Source organism: Herpailurus yagouaroundi, unplaced genomic scaffold (genome assembly GCF_014898765.1).
Source record: "Herpailurus yagouaroundi ecotype Mexico unplaced genomic scaffold, PumYag 67623, whole genome shotgun sequence".
Lineage (NCBI taxonomy): Eukaryota > Metazoa > Chordata > Mammalia > Carnivora > Felidae > Herpailurus > Herpailurus yagouaroundi.
In genome coordinates this window covers 882,942-907,563 of record NW_024420424.1, presented here as the reverse complement: position 1 = coordinate 907,563, position 24,622 = coordinate 882,942, and the positions used below count along the sequence as shown (strand labels likewise).

The 24,622-nt window shown below is 34.1% G+C and overlaps 1 protein-coding gene across 1 annotated transcript in view; it reads right to left on the bottom strand.

Moving 5' to 3' along the window:
• RPS6KA6 (ribosomal protein S6 kinase A6) overlaps positions 1-24,622 on the bottom strand; it is a 117,059-nt gene that overhangs the window by 66,123 nt on the left and 26,314 nt on the right. Inside the window, exons 3-5 of the mRNA XM_040467869.1 lie at positions 17,185-17,266; positions 16,175-16,255; positions 14,667-14,746 (exon numbers count right to left, since the gene is read on the bottom strand). Of these exons, the coding sequence (XP_040323803.1) occupies positions 14,667-14,746; positions 16,175-16,255; positions 17,185-17,266 (243 nt within the window). The remainder of the gene's footprint in view (positions 1-14,666; positions 14,747-16,174; positions 16,256-17,184; positions 17,267-24,622) is intronic.

Here is a 24,622-nt window from a genome sequence, read left to right as displayed (position 1 = left end):
ATATATATATATATATATATATATCTCCTAACAAAAGTCAGACAACTTCATAGTTGAATTCTATCAAACATTTAAAGAAGAGTGAGTACCTATCCTAAAACTATATTAAAAAAAATGAAGTAGAGGCAAAGTTTCCAAAATCATTGCATGAAGCCAGAATTATCCTGATAATGAAACTGCACAAGGTACTAAAAAAACTAAAAGAAACAAGAGAAATAAAAAAAAATAGAAAAGTGCAGCGCAATATCCCTGATAAACATAGATTCAAAAATTTTCAACAAAATATTCCCAAATTCAACAACACATTAAAAGAACTGTATACCATAATCAAGAGGGATTTATTCCAGGGATACAGGGATGATTCCACACCGAAAAATCAAACATGAACCACCACATTAACAGAATAAAGGATAAAAATTACATGATCATGTCAGTAGACGTAGAAAAAAAACCTGTGGCAAAATTCAACACCTTTTTAAGTAAAATCTCTCAAAAATGTGGGTGTAGAGGGAACATACCTCAATGTAATAAATAAGTCCACAGCTAATATACTCAACTGTGAAAAGCTTCCTAAGATAGGAACAAGACAAGGATGTCCACTTTCTCCACTTTTATTCAACATATGTATTAAAAATCTTCACTAGACCAATTAGGAAGAAAAATAATTAAAAAGGCATCCAAATTGGAATGAAGAAGTAAAACCACCACTATTTGTAGACACCATAATTTTGTATATGGAAAACACTAAAGACTCCATTAAAAAAAAAGTGTTAGAACTAATAAACAAAGTCGGTAAACTTCCAAGGTACAAAATCAACATGCAATATCTGTTGCATTTCTATAAACTAATAATGAACTATCAGAAAGAGAAATTAAGAAAACTATCCATTTATATTATATTATTTAAAAAATAAAAAATATCTACATATAAACTTAATCAAAGGGTTAAAAATCTGTACACTGAAAACTATAACACATTGATGAAAGTAATTGAAGAGGGAATTAAGATGTGAGTTAAGTAGGGCGACCGGGATTTTTGTTGTCCCTCAAACACAGCTTTATTGAGGTCAGATCACTTGGAACACCCATGAAAGCAATCTGTGAATTGTCAGAAGGATCTCCACAGTTGGAGGGAGACAGCTTGGCAGGATCGAGGTGCCTGCATGTGAATTGGGGGTGATAAAATGGCATAGGCACTGAGGGGAGGGAACCCTTTCTGTGGAGAGACAAAAAAGAGAGAAAGAGAAAGGGGTTGTGAAAGTGCAGCATCACATTAGCACAAAAGAAAAACCTCACTGGATCACAGACTGGGAAACAAGAAATATGGAAAGGGCCAGTTTATTTTTTGCAAACAGCCTTAGAAGCTGAAACTTGGGAGGTCTGAAAGTGTGTGACTTTCTCTGGAACAAAGCTGGGAGCCTTGGTTTGCACACGTGGGCAGGTAAGAGCTGGCCCAGGAGTACATAGCGTGGTATAGCGTTCTCAGGGGCACACTGGGACAGAACAGCCCCCTTCCTGGAGGACTTTGGGAAGAAGGTTTATTGCTTTCCCAAAGACAAAAGACCCTGCAGGTGTCAGCCAAAGGCCTTTTATCAGCAGGGCAGAGTGGCTCTACTCTGCAACAGGGGAGAAAAGCCAGACAGACTGGGTCCTTTAAGACTTTGGGCTTTGAAGCTCAGCCAAGTACCTAGAAGGTGAAGGAGAACTGTGGAGCAGGGCAAGCTGACCGCCTTCACTATTCTATGAGGGCTGCCTGAATGGCGTGGGTTGAGATACCTAGTCTGGGGAGGACAGAGTGGGGTGTTACCATTTTACCCCCAACACCAAAATGGTGGGACTTCAGAGAGCAGCACAGGGGACCCCAGTAGAGATGGGACAGGCTTACACCAAATCCCCTAAGTCCATGCAGGCAACTGCTTATCTACTGGAGCAAGACTGCCCCAACTCAATCAGACTCTCCTCCAGTCCAGCACAGCTACTGGTCCCAGGAACCAATAGACATATCTTTTTCACTTATTTTATTTTATTTTTCATTTTTTTCTACATTATTTTTTGTTTCTTTTGGAATCAGGCTCATCATTTCTGATTTGTTTTGGGTCAATTCTTACTATAAATACACACACACACACACACACACATTTGTTTGTTTCTTTGTTTAATCAGGCATCTTTATTCTTTTCTTTTTCCACCTTTTCCTTTCTTCTTTTTAATTCCCTTTCTCTTTCTCTGGTTTAACCTTATAGTTTTTTGATTCTCTGCTCTTCTTACTGCCCCTTTCATTTTTCCTTTTTTATAGGATCAGTCTTCGCCTCCCCCCCACCCAACTTTTCCTTCTTTTATTTCCACATCCATTTCAATAAAAAAATCAAAGCATATCTGGTTGAGGGTCCAAACACTCCACCGCTACAATCAAGGAGGAGCTCTGCAGAGGACTGACCAGTAGAATACACCAGCCAAAACATAACAACAGGTGCATGCAACATACACCGAAACCACATCCTGAAGTGCCAGGTCAGGACAATGTATGGCGCCTCTATAATATAGTAGTACACTCAGGGGTAGGACATATAACAAGCTTTTAAAAGACACAAAAGACAGAAGTTTGGCAAAATGACAAGTTGGAGGACCTTTCGCCAAAGAAAGGTCAAGAAGAAATCACAGTCAGAGAATTGCTCAAAACAGATATAAGAAGATATCTGAAAAACATTGAAACACAGTTTTTTAATATTTATTTTTTGAGAAAGAGGGAAAGACCATGAGCACTGGGGAGCAGGGAGCAGAGAGAACAAGACACATAATCTCAAGCAAGCTCCAGGCTCTGGGCTGTCAGTACAGAGTCTGATGTGGTCATGGGGCTCGAACTCTCAAACCACTAGATCATGAACTGAGATGAATTCAAATACTTAACCGACTGAGCTACCCAGGTACCCCATGAAAAAAAATTAGTATAACAGTCCTAAGACTAATAGTTGGGCTTGATAAAAGCATAGAACACACCAGGGAAACTCTTGCTGCAGAGATCAAAAACCTAAGAACTAGTCAGGATGAATTTAGAAATGCTATAACTGAAATGCAAAATAAATTAGATACAATGACAGTAAGGATGAAAGAAGCAGATGAGAAAATAGGTGAAATAAAAGAAAAATTATGAAAAATAATAAATCTGAAAAAAATAGGGAAAGGAAATTACTAGATCACAAGGGGAGAATTGGAGAGCTAAGTGATTCCATGAAATGAAAATATCTGTGTCAATGGAGTTCCAGAAGAAGAGCAAGAGAAAGGGTCAGAAGGTTTATTTGAACAAAGTATAGCTGAGAACGTCCCTAACCTGAGAAGGGAAACAGGTATCCAAGTCCAAGAGGCACAGAGAACTCCCTTCAAAATCAACAAAAACAGGTCAACACCACAAAATATCATAGTGAAACTTCAAAATACAAAGACAGAGAGAATTCTGAAAACAGCTAGGGACAAACATTTCTTAACCTACATGGGTAGATACATAAGGTTAGTAGAACCTCTTAGTAAAACCTGTCCAATGAAACTTGGCAGGCCAGAAGGGAGTGACAGGAAATATTCAATGTGCTGAACATAAAAACTATGGAGCCAAGAATCCTTTACACAGCAAAGCTGCCATTCAGAATAGAAGGAGAAATAAAGACTTTCCCAGACAACCAAAAACTATGGGAGTTCTTGAGCACTAAAATAGTCTGGTAATAGATCCTAAGGGGGACCGTGAGAGTGGAAAGCAGCAAAGACTGAAAAAGACCAGAGACATCATAACAAACATGAAATCTATAGATAACACAAAGGCACTAAATTCGTATATTTCAAAAATCACTCTGAATATAAATGAACTAAATGCCCCAATCAAAAAAGTACAGGACATCAGAATGGATTTAAAAAAAAAAGATACATCTATATGCTGCCTACAAGAGACTCATTTTAAACTTAGACACCTGAAGAGTGAAAGTGATGTGATGGAGAACCATCTACATGCTAACAAACATCAAAAGAAAGCCAAAGTAGCCATACTTATATCAGACAAACTAGATTTGAAACCAAAGACTGTAACAAGAAATGAAGGGCATTATATCATAATTAAAGGGTCTATCCATCAAGAAGAACTAACATTATAAATATTTATGCCCCCAATATGATAGCACCCAAATATATGAATCAATTAATCACAATCATAAGCAAGCTTATGGATAATACTGTCACAATTGCAGGAGATTTTAGTACTCCATTAACAGCAATGGACAGATCATCTAGGCAGAAAATCAATAAGGAAACTACAACACTGAATGACACTTTGGACCAGATAGACTTCACAGATATATTCAGAACACTTCATCTTAAAGCAACAGAATACACATTCTTCTTGAGTGAACATGGAACATTCTCCAAAACCGATCATATACTGTGTCACAAAATAGCTCTCAACAGGTACAAAAAGATCAAGATCATACCATGCATATTTTCAGATCACAATACTATGAAACTTGAAGTCAACCACAAGAAAAAAAATTGGAAATCCCTCAAATACATGGAGGTTAAAGACCATCCTACTAAAGAATGAATGGGTTACCCAGGAAATTAAAGAAATTAAAAAATACATGGAAGCAAATGAAAATTAAAACACAATAGTCCAAACCCTTTGGGATGCAGGCCTAAGAGGAAAATACCTTGCAATTCAGCCCAATCTCAAGAAGCAAGAAAGGTCCCAAATACACAACCTAACCTTACACCTAAAGGACTTAGAAAAGGAGCACTGAATAAAGCCCACAGCCAGCAGAAGAAGGGAAATAATAAGGAACAGTGCAGAAATAAACAATACAGAATAATAATAATAATAATAATAATAATAATAATAATAATAAACAGTAGAACAGGTTAATTAAACTAAGAGCTGGTTTTTTGAAAGAATAAACAAAATTGATAAAGCCCTATATGGACTACCAAAAAGAAAAGAGAGAGGACCCAAATAAATCAAATCGCAAATGAACAAGGAGAGACCACAACCAACACCACAGAAACACAAACAATTATAAGAGAATAGTATGAAAAATTATATGCCAAAAAACTGGACAATCTGGGCGAAATGGAGAAACTCCTAAACATTCACACACTACAAAAATTCAAACAAGAAGAATTAGAAATTTTGAACAAACCCATAACCAGCAAAGAAATTGAATGAGTTATCAAATACCTTCCAACAAGTAAGCATCCTGGGCCAGATGGCTTCCCAGGGGAATTCTACCAGAATTTAAGGAAGAGTAAATACATATTCTCCTCAAAATGTTCCAAAAAATAGAAATGGAAGGAAAAGTTCTAAACTCATTCTATGAAGCAAGCATTATATTGATTCCAAACCAGACAAAACCCCACTAAAAAGGAGAATTACATGCCAATATTCATGTTAACCTAGATACAAAATTTCTTAACAAGATACTAGGAAATCAAATTGAACAGTATATTAGAAGAATTATTCATCATGATCAACTTTAAATCATTCCTTGGCTGCAGGGCTGGCTCAATATTTGCAAATCAATCAACGTGATGCATCACATTAATAGAAGAAAGGGTAAGGAGTATATGATCCAGTCAATAGATGCAAAAAAAAGCAGTTGAGAAATATAGCATCATTTCCTGATAAAAACACTCAAGAAAGTAGGTATAGAAGAAGCATACCTTAACGTCATGAAAGCCATACATGAAAGGCCCACAGCTACTATTATCCTCAATGTGGAAAAACTGAGAGCTTTCCCCGTAAGATCAGGAACATGACAGGGATGTCCACTCTCACCACTTGTTGTTCAACATAGTGTTGGTAGTCCCAGCCTCAGCAATCAGAAACCAAAACGAAATAAATGGCATACAAATTGGCAAGGATAAAGTTAAACTTTTACTCCTTGCAGATGACATGATACTCTACATGGAAAACCCGAAATACTCCACAAAAAAAAAAAAAAGAAAAAAAGAAAAAGAAAAAGAAAAACTGCTAGGGCTGATACATGAATTCAGCAAAGTCGTAGGATATAAAATCAACATACAGAAATCAGTTACATTTCTATACACCAATAATGAAGCAACAGACAGAGGTATCAAGGAATCGATCCCATTTACAATTGTAACAAAAATGATAAAATACCTAGGATTAAACCTGACCAAAGATGTAAAGATTTTTATGCTGAAAACTATAGAAAGCTGATGAAAGAAATTGAAGAACACATAAAGAAATGGAAAAGCATTCCATGCTCATGGACTGGAAGAACAAATATTGTTAAAATATCAATACTCCCCAAAGCAATCAACACATTTAATGCAATCCCTACCCAAATAATACCAGCATTCTTCACAGAGCTAGAACAAACAATCCTAAAATTTGTATGTAACCACAAAGACCCTGAATAGCCAAAGTGATGTTGAAAAAAAACCAAAGTAGAGACATCACAATCCCAGACTTTTAACCTGTATTGCAAAGCAATATCATTAAGATAGGATGGTATTGGCACAAAATAGACCTATAGACCAATGGAATAAAGAACCCAGAAATGGACACCCAAATATATGGTCAACTAATCTTCAACAAAACAGAAAAGAGTATCCAATGGCAAAAAGACAGTCTGTTTATCAAATGGTGCTGGGTGAACTGGACAGCAACATACAGAAGGATGAACCTCGACCACGTTCTTAAACCATATGAAAATAAATTCAAAATAGATGAAAGATCTAAATGTGATAATGGAAACCATCAAAATCCTATGGGAGAATACAGGCAGCAACCACTTTCACTTAGGCCACAGCAACTTCTTACTTGACGTGTCTCCAGTGGCAAGAGAAATAAAAGCAGAAATGAACTATTGGGACCACATCAAGATAAAAAGCTTCTGAACAGCAAAGGAAACAATCAACAAAACTAAAGGGGATCTGATGGAATAGAAGAAGATATTTGCAAATGATATATCAGATAAAGGATGAGTATTCAAAATCTATAAAGATCTTACCAAACTCAACACCCCCCCAAAAAAAAAAAAACAAAAAAACAAATATCCAGTGAATAAATGGGTAGAAAACACAAATAGACACACTTTTCCAAAGAAGTCATCCAGATGGCTAACTGACACATGAAAAGAGGCTCAACATCACTCATAATCAGGGAAATACAAAACAAAACCACAAGGAGATACCAGTCAGAATGGCTAAAATCAACTCAGGAAACAATAGATTTGGGCAAGAACGTGGAGAAAGGGGAACCCTTTTGTACTGTTGGTAGGAATGCAAACTGCTGCAGCTATTCTGGAAAACAATATGGAGGTTCCATTTTTAATTTTAAATAATTAAAAATAGAACTACCCTACAACCCAGCAATTGCACTACTAGGAATTTATTCAAAGAATACAAAAATGCTGATTTGAAGGGGCATGTGTGCCTCAATGTTTATAGCAGTGCTTTCAACAATAGCCAAATTATGTAAAGAGCCCAAATGTCCTTCAACTGATGAATGGATTAAGAAGATGTACATACAACATGGTACACTACTTGGTGATGAAAAGAATAAAATCTTACCATTTGCAACAATATGGGTGGAACTGGAGAGTAGAATGCTAAGTGACATAAGTCAGTCTGATAAAGACATACCACATAATTTCATTCATACGTGGAATTTGGTAAACTCAACAGATGAACATAGGGGAAGGGAAGGAAAAATTAGATCAAAACAAAGGGGGATAAAACCATAAGAAACTCTTAAATACATAGAACAAACTGAGGGTTGCTGGAGGGGTGAGTTAAATGGGTGAAAGGCATAAAGGAGGGCACTTTTTGAGATGAGCTCTATCACATGTAAGAGATGAATCACTGGGTTCTACTACTGACACCAAGACTGCACTGTATGTTTACTAACTGGAAAATTAAAAAAAATAATAAATGGAAAAGGTCACAAATAAATGGAACAATATTCTCCACTACAGATCAGAAGAATTAATACTGTTAAAATGTCCACATTATCCAAGAAAAATGTACAAATTCAATGCAATTCCACTATAATTCCAAAGGCATTATTGAAGAAAGTTAGAATGAACAATTTTAAAATCTGTTTGGAATAATAAAAGATCTTAAATATCCAAAGCAACCTTGAGAAAGAAAAAAAAATGTAGTCATCAAGCTCCCTGAGTTAAAACTACATTACAAAGCTATAGTAAGAAAAATAATATGGTATTGACATAAAAATAGACACATACCTTAATAGAACAGAGTCCAAAAATAAACCTATACATATATGGCCAATTAAATTATGATAAAGGAAGAATATACAAGGGCGAAAAGATAGTCTCTTTAATAAATGTTGTTGGGAAAACTGGATAGCCACATGAAAACAATGCAACTAGGTTAATATCTTATACCATACACACAAAGAAAATTAAGTTAAAATGGATTAAAGAGTTAAACATAGGACCCAAAACCATAAAACTCCTGAAAGAAAACTTAGGCAGTAAAAACTCCTTGACATTGATCTTAATGTTTTTTTTTTTAATCTGACTCCAAAGGTAACAACAGCAAAAATAAACAAGTGGGACCACATCAAACAAAAAAGCTCCTGCACGGCAAAGAAAAATATCAATGAAATGAAAAGGCAACATACTAATATTTGCAAGTCACATATCTGATAAGGTATTACTATCCAAAATATATAATGAACTCCTGCAACTCATCACCAAAAAATAAAAAACAATTTGATTTTAAAAAATGATCAGAAGATCTGAATAGACATATTTTCAAAGAAGACATTACTAATCATCAGGGAAATGCAAATCAAATGCACAATGAGATATTGCCTCACACCTGTTAGAATGGCTATCATCAAAAAGAAAAGAATAATAACTATTGAGGATGATGTGGAGAAAATGGATCACTTATGCACTGTTTGTAGGAATGTAAATTGGTATGGCCACTATGCAAACCAGTATATGAAGATTCCTCAAAAAATTAAAAACACAGAACTACCATGTGATCTAGCAATTTCAAGGCTGGATATTTACCCACAGGAAATATAAACACCAATTTGAAAAGATGTCCACCCCTATGTTTGCTATAGCATTACTTACAACAGCCAATATACAGAAATCATGTTAAGTGTCCATTGATTTATGAATGGATAAAGAAGAGGTGGTATATGTATACAATGGAGTATTATCTACCAATAAAAAAGAAGGAAAATTTTCCATTTGTAACAACATGGGTGGACCTTGAGGGTGTTATGCTACATGAAATAAGTCAAAGAATCGCAATAGCATATTATTTCACGTGTAATCTAAAAAACAAAACAAACAAATATAATAAAAGTCATAGAAATGAGAAGAGTGGTGGCTGCCTGACAAAGGATGGTTGGTGAGTGGAGGAATGGGTGAGGGGGGGTCAGTAGGTACAAACTTCAGTTGTGATAAACAAATAGGTGGTGGGTATGTGGTGTGCAGCATGGTGACTACAGTCAGTGGTATTGTAGTGAATATTTATAGATGACACAAGAATAGATCTTGAAATTCTTAGCACAAGAAAAAAAATTGGTAACTTTTTGTGGTGAAATATGATGACTAGATTTACTGTGGTGATCAATTTGCAGTGTACACAAGTGTCAAATCATAGTTGTACACCTGACACTAATATAAAGTTGTACATCAATTTAAAAATAAGTCAGAAAATAGGGAAAAACAAAGAACAGATGAGACAAAAAAACCCATATAAACAGCAAAATTGGAGATTTAAACACAGCCAAATCAATAATCATATTAAATGTAACAGATATAACACTCAAATTAAAATTAAAAGGCATAGATTTTCAGATTGGATAAAAAGCAAGGATAATTGCTTTAAGTACTGCTTTAAGTATTGCTTTAAGTACTTTTACAATTAAAAGGCATAGATTTTCAGATTGGATAAAAAGCAAGGATAATTGCTTTAAGTACATTAACAGTGTTAAAATAAGTCATCTCATAATAATAAAGGTATCAGTTTATCAAAAAGAAATGATAATCCCCAAAATTTACACACTCAGTAACTTTGAAATACATAAACCAAAACTTAACAGAAATTTAAAATTAACAGAAAAAAGATAAATATATAATTATAGTCAAAGTTTTCAATCTCTGTATCACAAAAATTTATAGAATATATAGGCAAAAAATTAAGAATGCAGTAGACTTAATACCACTATCAGCCAACTTGATCTAATTGCATTTAGGACCTTCCACTACTCGAAATCAGAATACACATTCTCCTTAAGTATACACAGAACATTTACAAAAATATACTATATACTGAAGCATAAAATAATTATAAGTGAATTTAAGGGAATTGAAGTCATACAAACTATGGTTTATGACTACAATGAAAATAAATTAGAAGTCAATAATACAAAGTTATCTGGAAAATGCCAAAATATTTATAAATTAAATAACATACTTCTAAATACTCCATCAAAGAAAAAATAAAAAGGAAATTAGAGAGTACGTGAAACTGAAGGAAAATAAAAACATCACATATCAAAATATGTGGGATAATGCTAAAGTATTGTTCAGAGAGATGGTTAAAACAGTATACACCTATGTTAGGAAAGATGGAAGGTCTCAAATTAGTAACTTCAGCTTCCATCTTAAAAACCTGAAAAGTTAGTGAAATATATAGTAAGCAGGAAAAAAATGAACTAATAAAAGTTACTGTGGAAAACAATGAAATGGAATAGAGAAAATCAGTGAAGCCCAAAGCCAGTTGATTTGTTGAGAAAAAATAAAATAAAATTGATAAACCTCTAGCAAGGCTAAGCAAGATAAAAAAGAGAGAAGAGACAAAATAAGAACATCAGGTATGGTGATACAAGTATCATTAATGCTTCTACTGCTATAAAAAGGATAATAAGGGAGTATTATGAACAATTTCATGCCAGTGAATTTGATAAATTTGCTAAAATGGTAAAATGGTTAAATTTTTAAAAGGCAAAGATACCAAAGCTCACTCAAAAAAAAAAAAAAAAAGATAAACTTAATACCTCCAAGTCTCTTAAACAAATTGAATTTGTAGTTAAAACATCTTACCATTAAAAAACTTCAGGCCAGATAGATTCACTGGTGAATTCTACCAATCATTTAGTAACAATTTAACATTGAATTCTTCTAGACTTTAATAACAATTTAACATTGAATTCTCTAAAAAAACAGAACAGGAGAAAACACTACCCAACTCATTCTATGAAACCAGATTTGCTCTGACATCAAAACAAGGCATAAACAATACACAAAATCTATAGTCAAATGTCAATCATAAAAATAAATGTAAAAATTCTTAACAAGCATTTAGGAAATATCACCCACCAATATGCAAAAAAGATAATGCATCATGATTACATGGTGGGGGTTCATCCATAGGCAAGATTGCTTCAACATTTGACAATCAATCAATGTAATTCACCTATTAAAACATTAAAGAAGAGGGGCGCCTGGGTGGCTCAGTTGGTTAAGCGTCCGACTTTGGCTCAGATCATGATCTCACGGTCCGTGAGTTCGAGCCCCGCTTTGGGCTCTGTGCTGACAGCTCAGAGCCTGGAGCCTGCTTCAGATTCTGTGTCTCCCTCTCTCTCTGGCCCTCCCCCGTTCATGCTCTGTCTTTCTCTGTCTCAAAAATAAATAAAACATTAAAAAAAATTAAAAAAAAACATTAAAGAAGAAAAAATATATAACACCTCAATAATGGCAGTAAAAGAATATTACAGGGGCGCCTGGGTGTCTCAGTTGGTTGAGCATCCAGTTCCTGATTTTGGCTCATGTCATGATCTCATGGTTCGTGGGATTGACCCCTGCATCGGGCTCTTTGCTGACAGCATGGAACCTGCTTGGAATTCTCTCTCTCCCTCTTTCTCTGCCCTTTCCCTGCTCCCACATAAATAAATAAACATTTAGGGAAAAAAAGAAAAAATAAATAAATATTACAAAATCTAACATACAACAAACAAGTAACAGAGAGGAACTTTCACTTGATAAAGAACATGTAAAAAGACCTATACTTAACTTTATAACTTATGCTAAAATTATGCTTTTCCCCTAAGACCAGAAATAAGGCAAGAGTGTTTGCTCTTATCAATTCAATAGAAGACTGAACTGGAGGGCCCAGCCAGTGCAGCAAAGACAAATAAAAGAAAGAAATGATGTTGATAATGGGAAAGAAGTAAAAACTCCTTATTTGCAGATTACAAATAGAAAATTCTATGGAGTCTACAAAAAAAAGCTGTTAGGTGTAATAAGGAAGTTCAGTTAAACTGTGGGACACAAATTCAGTATGCAAAACATCAATTGTATTTCCATCCAACTTGAAAATGAAATTAATAAGAAAGCAATTCCATTTACAATGGCATTTTTATTTTTTTTATTTTTTTATTTTTTTTAATGTTTATTTTTGAGAGAGATGGAGACAGAATATGAGTGGGGAAGGGAGAGAGAAAGAGGGAGACACAGAATCCGAAGCAGGCTCCAGGCTCCAAACTGTCAGCACAGAGCCTGACGCGGGGCTCAAACCCACGAGTTGTGAGATCATGACCTGAGTCGAAGTTGGACGCTCAACTGACTGAGCCACCAGGCGCCCCTACAATGGCATTTTTCAAAGGAAACAGGTAAATTTGATTAATAAATGCATAAGACTTATAGACTGAAAATGACAACCTATAGACTTAAAATGACAAGATATTGATGAGAGAAATTAAAGAAGACTCAAAAACTGGAAAGAAATATATTCATGGATCGGGAGACTCAATGTTATGAAAATGTAAATTATTTGCAAATTGACTTAGAGGTTCAATGCAATCCACAGTAAGCTTTTTTGTAGAAAGTGAAGAGCTGATTTTAAAATTGATATGGAAATGCAAAGGATCCAGAAGAGGCAAAACAACTTTGAAAAAGAAGAGCAAAGCTCAAGGATTTGCACTACCTTACTTTAAGACATATTATAAAGGTAATCAAGAAATCACGTGGTATTGAAATCAAGATAGACAAATAGATCAACAGAACAAAATATGATCAATTGATTTTCAACAAAAACGCAAGGTAATTCAGTGAAGAAAGCATGGACTTTTCTAATCATAATGCTAGAACAATGGGGTATGTACATGCCAAAAAAAAAAAAAAAAGGACTTCAACACATATCTTCACCATACACTAAAGGATTATAAACTTAAATGTAAAACCTAAAATTACAAATTGTGTAGGAAACAGAAAATCTTTGTGACCTGAGATTAGGCAAATATTTTTTTAAATAGGACACCAAATTCATAAAAGAAAAAAATTAAGTTGGACTTGATCAAAATTAGGAACTTCTGCTTTTTTAAAAAGAACTGCTTTTTGAAAGACATTGTTAAAGAGAATCAAAATATAAACTACAGACCAGAAGAAAATATTTACAAACAACATATATGTTAAACAACCTACCATCCAAAATATATAAAGACTCTCAAAACTCAGAAGAACAACTCAATTCAAAAATGGGCCAAAGATTTAAACAGATATTTTACCAAAGAAAATAAACAGTTGTCAAATAAGTGAACTGAAAAATTCTCAACATCATCAGTCATTAGAATTATGCAATTCAAAACCACAATAAGGTACCACTACACACACTTATGTCCAAAATGAAAACAAGACTGACCATATATCAAGGGTTGGCAAGGATGTGGAGCAACTGAAACTCTCATATGTTGCTGCTGGGAGTGTAAAAGTTATACCACCTTGGAAAACAATTTGACAGTGTCTTTAAAATAAGTTAAAACATACATCTACCAAATAGCCCAGTCATACTCCTAGGTATTTAACCATAAATATGAAAACATATGTCCATACACTCATTTGTACATGAATGTTTGTAGCAGTTTTATTAGTAATATCCCAAAACTGCAAACAATCCAAACATCCATCAATAAATTAACGCATAAACAAATTGTGGCATATTCATACAGTGGAATACTACTCAGCAATAAAAATGAATGAACCACTGATACATATAACACCATGGTGAAATCTCAAAATAATTATTGAGTTAAATACGCCAGACCAAAAAAAAATACATACTCTATGATTCCATTTATATAAAATCCTAGAAAATGCAAACCAAACAATGACAAAAATCAGATTCAGTAGGAGTGGGGCAAAAGGGAGGAATTACAAAGGGGCACAAGAAAATGGTTGGGGACGACGGATAAGCTTATTATCTTGATTGTGACGATGGTTTCACAGGTATATACGAATGTCAAATTTTATCAAATATGTACCGTAATATGTGCAATTTATTCTATGTCAATTATACCTCCATACACCTGTTTTAAACATGAATAAAATAAACACTACTCCCAGAGGCATTTTGGTAGCTTGAGTAGCCAAAATCCTAGGCTTGCCCCATCTACTTCATCCAGTTATTTATATGGATCTTGTGCCTAAGGGAATAATGAGTAGCACATTGAGATGGATCTAAATGACAGGAAGACAGAAAATACCATTAACTGGCACATCCACTAAATACTATGCAGTGAAACAAACAGAATAATTATTTAACTTTTCTATAGAAAAATTAATTATCAGAACAAAAATGATTTTTGTTTCAATAAAATATAGTAAAAATTCACAGATACTCACCTCTTTGGATAATCTTGTAAAGACATCTCCTCCCCTGAGAAAATCTAGTATTAAATACAGCTTCCCTTCAGTCTGAAAGGCTAATTATAAATTAGAATGTAGTAACAGAACAATCTTAAAGGCTTAACAAGCTTAGTATAAATTTTGATAAACAAATTTAGAGTTTTATCATTAAACACTATAAAGGAATTAAGAATTTATTCAAATGGTCCAATGTTATTGGGTAACATTATCTCACAATTGAATTTAGTGTTGAAATAGCTATAAACGCCTTCCCAGAACATAATCAACTTTGCATGTGGCTTTACACAGAAATGTCTACCACCATCATTTTCCTGATTTATGGATCAATGGTGTTCAATTGCAAACTTCCTGAACTCTGCCTCCCTACCTAATGAAAATCTACTAATTCTTTCAAGCTCAACAAAAATGCCAACTCCTCTATTAAGCTTTCCTCTATTAAGGATTTCTCTCTTTTCACATTTCCTGTAGCATCTTTACCCTCTTCTGCATAAGAATTATTTGGTACTGCTTTTGAGATATCATTGTTCTTTATTTATGTCTCTCTTAACTCCACTTTGGAATGTACAGTTAATTCGTTTACATGTCTGTGTCCCCATAGATATAATTTTTTTGAGATCAGAGATTGTTTCACCTCTAGAGCCTACTGCATTCAATACAGTGTTTTGCACACAATTGGTATATACTGATTAATGTCATGTCACCCTAGAGATTTAAGGAAGAGATTTAGGATAACAGGGAGTAAGAGAAAAATGGGTGGACATTTCTTGAGTGTTTTTTATAAAAATAATTTAATACCTACTTTACTGCATTATTTTTCAAAATTACCTAAGAATTTTTTAAATCTACTGCTAATTTATCTCTTGAAAATTTAAAGTGACATTGTAGAATGTATCAGTGATTTAATGATGTATATACCTTTGAATTCTCCAGGAAAACCAAACTTCACAATCTCATGCATGCATTAAATTATCAATGGAGCCATGATTCAAACTCAGAACAGTCAGACTCCAAATTCATGTTCTTTCCATTATACCTACTTGCTTCTTACTGGTATTCTTCTCCCCCCAAATATAAGAGAGAATAACTTAAATGGACTAATATACCTACATTGTCCTCTCCAATAGAAGTAGGAAATAAATGAATATACTCATTATGAACAACATGTAAGAGGAACACATGCAAACACCAAATGCTTTGAATAAATCATCACACTTTATAGCCTAAGGTCATTAAAGGTACAGCATAGCAAAGAAATACTACCAGACAGGTAATCAGAAGATACTATCTTATTACCTTAGACAAGTTAACCAACAGATACAGAAAATACAATTCAAAGCTGGTTATTAATTCTTATTCTTATTTCAGATGAATATGTTTTACATAGTTGAATTATTAAATCAGTTTGAAGTATTTATTTCCTATTATATTATTACTTGAAAGGAAAGCTTAACTCTCTAATTCCATAAATTAAAAAAATTACATACCATAGTGTAATTTGACAATAAATGGATGATTTACTTCCACCAGTATATCCCTCTCCATCTTTGTCCGAACTCTGTCTCGAACTAAAAATTATAGTAGAGTAGAATATATTACTCTTCTATATAAAATTTAAGTAGAGATCTCATAAATTATTCACCAAACAAAAATATGAAAATATAAAATGCAACTTTATAAGTGCCTAAATTTGCCTAAATTGGCAGTCTATATATTCCTAGACATTAATTACCATACTATCAGAAAGCCAACAAATTTAGTTTTGATCTAGAGGTGGGTTAAAGTGACATAAATAGGTATTTGGTTAATATGCATTTATTATGTATTGGTCTCCGATTGTTCAAATGTGTTTACTGATTAAAACTGAGCAATGTTGGGGCACCTGGGTGGCTCAGTTGGTTGAGCAATTGGCTTCGGCTCAGGTCATGATCTCACGGTTTGTGAGTTTGAGCCCCGCGTCGGGCTCTATGCTGACAGCTCTGAGCCTGGAGCCTGCTTCGGATTCTGTGTCTCCCCCTCTCTCTCTGCCCCTCCCCCACTCATTCTCTGTCTCTCTCTCTCTCTCAGAAATAAATAAACATTAAAAACATTAAAAAAAAAACTGGGCAATGTTATTGTTATCACAGCCTAGAAGATGGTGTATATATGTGTATCCAAGTGGTTGTGCTTTTTCAGTATGCAAAACCAACACAAATAGAACAGAAAAAAAATTAAGAAACTTGAAATAAAATAATATAGCTTAATAAAACAAGTACATTTTAAGTAAAATAAAATGTGTCACTTTTATACCATTAAATTTTTACCAGGGTATACTCTCACTAAATTATAGTATATGCCAATATCAAACCTAGAAATATCACTTACAGGCTAGAAAACTGTAACAATTACTAACGTTTAAAGAAAACTGAATCTACTCAATTTTTACAAGCAATACACAGCATATTTGTTAAAACAAGATTTATCAAATTCTATTTTATTAAACTTTCTCATCTTCTACCTTTTAAAGAAGCTTTTTTTAACACCTTCATTGCATAGAGCTGCCCAGCATCAGGACCAGTCTTCTTTCGAACAAGAAAAACCTAACAGAGGAATTTTTTGAAAAAAGTAAAATTCACATTTCAAGAAATTCTTGCTATACACATAGACTAGTGCATGTTTCAGGCCCTACATTTTCTCTAATTTTATAAAGATAGATCTTTCTCTATAAATTATACTCTTACTTGATTTTTTTCTCATTTTCGTTCATTTACTAAATCACACTCTCATACATATTACCATAGGAAAGAAAATTATTAAAATAGATGACATGGTCAAGGACTTTAAGAAGTTTGTGACATAAAAGATAAGCAACATAATGAAGGGCAATTTCATCTAAAGGAACTCCTTTTAAGACCCAAGCTCCTTTTTGTTACCTTAATAAAGACCAAAAAATGATATAACTCTTAGTTTGATATCTTCATTTCTACTTCCTTATTGGTCCATTTTAGAAGTTAGCATACATTTTATTTTCTGTAAGAAATCAGAGGCAATTATATCTGTCTGCCAGGTTGAAGAATCAAGATGGCTAATTATTCAAATACATTAAAGTTAAACCCTTTACTGTTACTGAGCAAGCTTAGGTAATACTATCTCATATTTTCAAATTAAAATTATGACTCATTAAAGCTAAGTTTCTAGGGGTGCCTGGGTGGCTCAGTCAGTTAAGCATCCAACCTCAGCTCAGGTTATAGTCTCATGGTTCATGAGTTTGAGCCCCACGTCAGGAAGTGTGCTGACAGCTCAGAACCTGGAGCCTGTTTCGGATTCTGTGTCTCCCTCTCTCTCTGCTCCTCCTCGGCTTGCTCTCTGTCTCTCTCTGTCTCTCTCTGTCTCTGTCTCTCTCTCAAAAATAAATAAACATTAAAAAAAGCTGTTTTTAAAAAGCCTCAGTTATAAAGATAAATATTAATAGATGGAAATTTTACAGGAGTTATTTACTAGTAGAGGGTGGTTTCATTTTTTAAAAATAGTGAAAGTTGTTCACTGCTTTGAAATAAACTCTATAGAAACAAAAAAAAAACAATAGAACAGATTAATGAAAGCAGGAGTTGGTTCCTTGAAACAACTAATAAAACTGATAAACCTCTAGCCAGATTATCAAAAAGAAAAGAGAAAGGACCCAAATGAATAAATCACAAATGACAGAAAAGAAATAATAACGAACACCACAGAAATACAAACAGTTGTAGAAGAATATGAAATACAAATATGAAAAACTATATGCCAACAATTTGAGACAGCCTGTAAGAAATGGATAAATTCCTAGAAACAATATAAATTACAAAAACTGAAACAATAAGTAATAGAAAACTTGAACAGACCAATTACTAGCAATGAAATGAATCAGTAATCAAAAAAATCCAAACAAACAAAAGTTCAGGACCAGATGGGTTCGCAGAGTTCTACCAAACCTTTAAATAAGAGTTAATATATATTCTTCTCAAATTATTCTAAGAATTAGAAAAAAGAAGGAAAACTTCCAAATTCATTCTATTAGTGAGCATTACCCTGATACCAACACCAGAGAGACACCACAAAAAGAGAACTACAGGCCAATATCCCTGATGAATACAGGTGCAAAAATTCTTAACAGAATATTAGCAAAATTAATCCACAATAGATTTAAAAAAAATCAAGGTTGTCTGGATGGCTCAATCAGTAGAGCATGCATCTAATCTTGGGGTTGTAAGTTCAAGCCCCACAGTGGGTGTAGAAATTACGTAAAAATAAAATCTTAAAAAAAACTATCATTCACCATGACCAATTGGGATTTATTCTTGGGTTAAAACAGTGGTTCAATATTCATAAATCAATCAACATGATACATAGCATTATTAAAAGAAAGGACAAAAACATTACAATCATTTCAAAAGACGCAGAAAAAGCATTTGACAAAGTACAATATCCATTCATAATAAAAACCCTCCAGAAAGTAAGATTAGAGGGAGCAAACCACAATATAATTAAGGTCATATATGACAAATACACAGCTAATATCATCTTTATTGGGGAAAAACTGAGAGCTTCCTAACAAGACAGGAAAATCCACTCTCACCATTTTGATTTAACATAGTACTGGAAGTCTGATCCACAGCAATCAGAGAAAAAAAAAAGAAGAAGAAACACAAAGCATCCAAATTCTTCCTTGCCAGAAGGAATAAAACTTTCACTATTTGTAGATGGCATGATACCATATATAGAAAACCCAAAAGACTCCACAAAAAAAACTTACTAAAACTCATAAACAAGTTCAATAGAGTCACAAGATACAAAATGAGTGTACAGCAATCTGTTACATTTCTATATACCAATAATGAAGAAGTGAAAAGAGAAATCAATAAATTGATCCCATTTCCAATTGCACCAAAACCATAAGATACCTAGGAATGAACCTAATGAAACAGGTAAAAGATCTGCACTCTAAAAAAGTATAGAATACTGGTGAAAGAAATTAAAGAGGACACAAGGAAATGGAAAAGCGTTCCATGCTCATGAATTGGAAGGACAAATATTGTTAAAATGTCTACATTACTCAAAGCAATCTACACATTTAATGTAATCTCTAAAAAAATACTACAGTATTTTTCACAGAGCTAGAACAGTCCTAAAATTTGAATGGAATCACAAAAGACCCCACATAGCCAAAGCAATCTTGAAAAGAAAAGCAAACCTGGAGACATGACAATTCCAGACTTCAAGTTATATTACAAAGCTGTAGTGATCAAGAAACTACATTACTGGCAAAAAAGAGACACACAGATCAATGGAACAGAATAGGAAACCCAGAAATGAACCCAGAACTATATGATCAAATAATCTTTGACAAAGTTGGGAAGAATAACCAATGGATAAAAAACAGTCTCTTCAACAAATGATGCTGGGAAAACTAGACAGTAATTTGCAAAAGAATGAAACTAGACCAGGGGCACCTGGGTAGCTCAGTCAGTTGGGTATCCGACTTTGGCTCAGGTCATGATCTCATGGTTTGTGAGTTCAAGCCCCACATCAGGCTCTGTGCTGACAGCTCAGAGCCTGAAGCCTGCTCCAGATTCTGTCTCTGTCTCTCTCTCTCTGCCCCTCCCCTGCTTGTGCTCTGTCTGTTTCTCTCTAAAAAATAAAAAAATAAAACTGGACCACACTTTTTTACACTATACACAAAAACAAATTCAAACTGAATGACAGATGTATGTGAGACAGTAAACCATCAAAAACCTAAAGGGGACATAGGCAGCAACCTCTTTGACATCAGGTATGACTAGGTATATCTCCTGAGCCAAGAGAACCAAAGGCAAAAATAAACTACTGGGACTTTATCAAAATAAAAGTTTTCTGTACAGTGAAGGAGACAAACAACAAAACTAAAAGGCAACTTACACAATGGGAGAAGATATTTGCAAAAGACATATCTGATAAAGTGTTCGAATCCAAAATATGAAAATAACTTATCAAAGTCAACACCCAAAAAATAAATAATCCAATTAAAAAAATGGGCAAAAGACACGAATCAATATTTTTCCAAAGAAGACATACAGATGGACAACAGACAAATGAAAAGATGTTCAACACCACTCATCAAAAGGGAAATACATATCAAAACCACAACGAGATATCACCTCACACCAGTCAGAATGGCTAAAATTAACAACACAGGAAACAACAGGTGTTGTTGAGGATGTGGAGAAAGGGGAACCCTCTTACACTGTTGGTGGGAATGCAAACTGGTATAGCCACTCTGGAAAACAGAATGGATGTTCTTCAAAAAATTGAAAATAGAACTACAATATGATCTACCAATTGCATTACTAGGCATTTACCCAAAGGATACAAAAATACTGATTTGAAGTGATACGTGCACCCCAATGTTTACAGCAGCATTACCAACAATAGCCAACTTAGGGGAAGACCCCAAATGTCCACCTACTGAAGAATATATAAAGATGTGGCATACACACACACACACATAGAGTGTAATATTACTCAGTGATGAAAAAATAATGAAATATTGCCATTTGAAAGGACATGGATGGAGCTAGAGAATATTATGCTAACTGAAATGTCAGAGAAGGAGAGATACCATACAATTTCACTCATATGTGGAATTTAAGAAACAAAACAAACGAACATGGGGGTGAGGGGAAGAGAGAAAAATAAAGATACAGATTCTTAACTATAAAGATCAAACTGATAGTTGCCAGAGGGAAGATGGGAAGAAGATAGGGTTAAATGTGTGATGGGGAATAAGGAGGGGATTTGTGATGAGCACCAGGTGATTTATTTAAGTGTTGAATCAGGAAAGTCTACAACCGAACCTGCATTACACTGTATGTTAACTAACAGGAATTTAAATAAATCTTGAGGGAAAAACAAAACAAAAGAAAGAAAAACAGAAGGACCAACTGAATGTCCACTTAGAGAGTAGTTAGACCACCAAGTCCCCTCTTTATCTTAGCTCAGTGGATGGTTGCCTTCTGTGTTCTCACTCCAATAAAATTCTGTCTTATTCTCTGGAGAAATCTCTCAACTGTATGACGCTAAGCACAAACCCTAAGCCTAAAACACTTTAACCCTGACTCTATGCCTAACCCTACCCCTTACCAATAACCCCTAAGCGCTACATCTAGCCCTAACTCTAACCCTAAACTTAGCCTCTGGAGAGGTCTCAAACTGCTGGAATAGAGGCACGTAGACTCACCCTAATGTTAAACCTAGCTCCAAACCTTAACCCTAACCCCTAACTGCTAACCATTAATCCCAACCCTAACTCTAACCCTAAACTGATCCCTCTGTAGAGGTCTCTGAATTGCAAGATAATAGGCATATACCCTCACCCTGGCTGTAACTCTAACCCTAACCCATACCTTAGCTCTAAACCAAACCCTAATCCAAGATCTGAGGAAAAAAATTTGCTATATATATCATATGTATGTATGAGAAAAAAAAGAAACATAGAGGCAAACCAAGAAACAGACTATAGACAGCAAATGATGGTTGCTAGAGGGAAGGTGGGTGGGATGTATGGGTGAAATAGGTGATAGAGATTAAGGAGAGCACTTGTGATGAGCACCAGGTGTTGTATGGAAGTCTTTAATCACTATGCTGTACACCAGTATCTAATATTACCCTATATTTTAACAAACTGGAATTAAAATAGAAACTTAAAAAACAAACCAACAAAAAATAGAGTAAATGAATTGCCATAACACACACACACACACACACACACACACACACACACACACACAGACACACACGCTTCAGCTAAATATATGGCATTAACCCTAAGCATCAGACTCAAAGTTTTCAGATACCCAATTTCCCTTTTCCTAATCAATATCATGTGGCCAAGAGGATGTCAACAAAGAAGTCAAGTAATTTCATGAATAATGACTCTACCACAAGTAGGAAAACTATTTTTATCAGTTTCTTAAAGTAAAGCAGTTCTCATTTTCTTTGGTCTCAGAAATCCTTTACAATCTTAAAAATTATTGACGACTCCAAAGTGTTTTTGGTATTTTTTGTGGATATCTATTGATATGTACCATATTAGAAATTAAAAGAGAAAAAGCAACTAGGTATTGATTCATTAAAAAATAATAAACCTGCCACATGTGAGCATATTTTTTATAAAAATAACTATGTTTTCCAAAGCAAAAAAAAATGTGAAGAGTGACATTGATCATTTTTTTTTGTGAATCTCTAATACCTGACCTAACAAAAAGAGAGTTGGATACTTATGTCTGCTCTGCATTCAGTCTGTTGCAATTAAGTTGCTTTGCTTGAGGCAGAGAAAGAAAATCAGGTCTCACACATATATGTATATAGAAAAGAAGAGGAGTATTTTAATAGCTGTTTTACATAATTGTGCTGATTCTTCTTTGATATGACACAAGAACTTAAAAAGTGGCAGTTTCTTAAAGGTTAGTTATAATGAAGAATCTGAAACCATATCCATTAATTGTCCGAATTCTGTTATGTAATAATCCATTTGTCTACCTTACATTTTGAAAGTGTTTGTACTCATGTCTGATTTGATAACATAACATATTGGTCGTCTCAAAAGTACTGCTTCACTGAATTATGCAGATCTACATATGAACAGCAGTGATCTCATCAGAAAAGTTTAGTATTAAGGTGTCAAGTTCACAGTGGCAAATAAAAATTTTCCAAAACTAAATTTTTGCTTCAAAGCTCAAATTATATCATTGACAAAAATATTGTCAGTTGTTTTACATGAAATAACAGGATCACTCCTATTCATTTTTGAGGAAACATCTACCAAATACACAAGTTTAGTAACCATAGTTTGTCAATCATTCTTTCAAACAAAAATGATGTTCTATGGAAAAAGTGGCTAGTTCAGCTTACAACTCAAAAAATCATACAAGTGCTTTGTCTTGATGGTATGAAACTTCTGGTATACACCTAAAGTGCTTTATGTGTACTTCTCATTTCATCACACAATATTAAAAAGAACTATACTCAAGGGTTGGGATTAAATAAATTTAATCAAGTAAGAGATTGCTACGGCTGAGTTCAGAGAGGTCTTTTCCTGCTTTCTCCTCTAGGGTTTTGATGGGGATGAGCACTGGGTGTTGTATGGAAACCAATTTGACAATAAATTTTCATATATAAATAAAAAATAAATAAATAAATAAATAAATAAATAAATAAATAAATAAATAAATTTAATCACTGTTAACACTTCATCAAGGACATTCTGAGGTAACATTTGCATTTTTTAAACTGCAAAGTGTGTAGCAGTGAAGAATACAATGACTACTGACATAATTTGTAATCACTGCCTTGATTGTGCCAAGATGCCAGAAGTTTTATAAATAGTATCTTAGTATTATTATAAAATAGTTTCAACCTTGAGGATTCCCTGAAAGCATCTTATTAGACAGACCATACATTGAGGGCCACTGTTCCAAAACACAACACTTAGTAGAGTTGAAAAAATGGAATGTAGAAGGCAAAAAGAAGCAAGCAAGCAAGAAAAAAAAATGGTCCAGACTTTCTGGAAGACATCTGCACAAAGCAGCCACTTTTTCTCTAGCTCTTCTAAAGCTCACTAACATCCTACTATGTCATCTAATAGAATCCACTATTTATAGTCTACAGAAATAATTGTTTATTTGTTCATCACCTGATTTGTTCTTTTCTGATCTTATGGGTGGACTTAACTAGCATAAGAAAACATCATCTCACTCTGTTCTCTTCCCATGATCAACTACAAAAGAAGTCGCATATCTTCAAACTACTGTATCTAAAAACATATCTATCCTCATCAAAGAGGTTTCTTTTCAGCCACACTGATACAATTCTTGGAAACAGTTTGTTAAAGAAATGAGTGAGTGAGCTACTCCAATATATCTCTTTAGGTCATGTGGACTTTT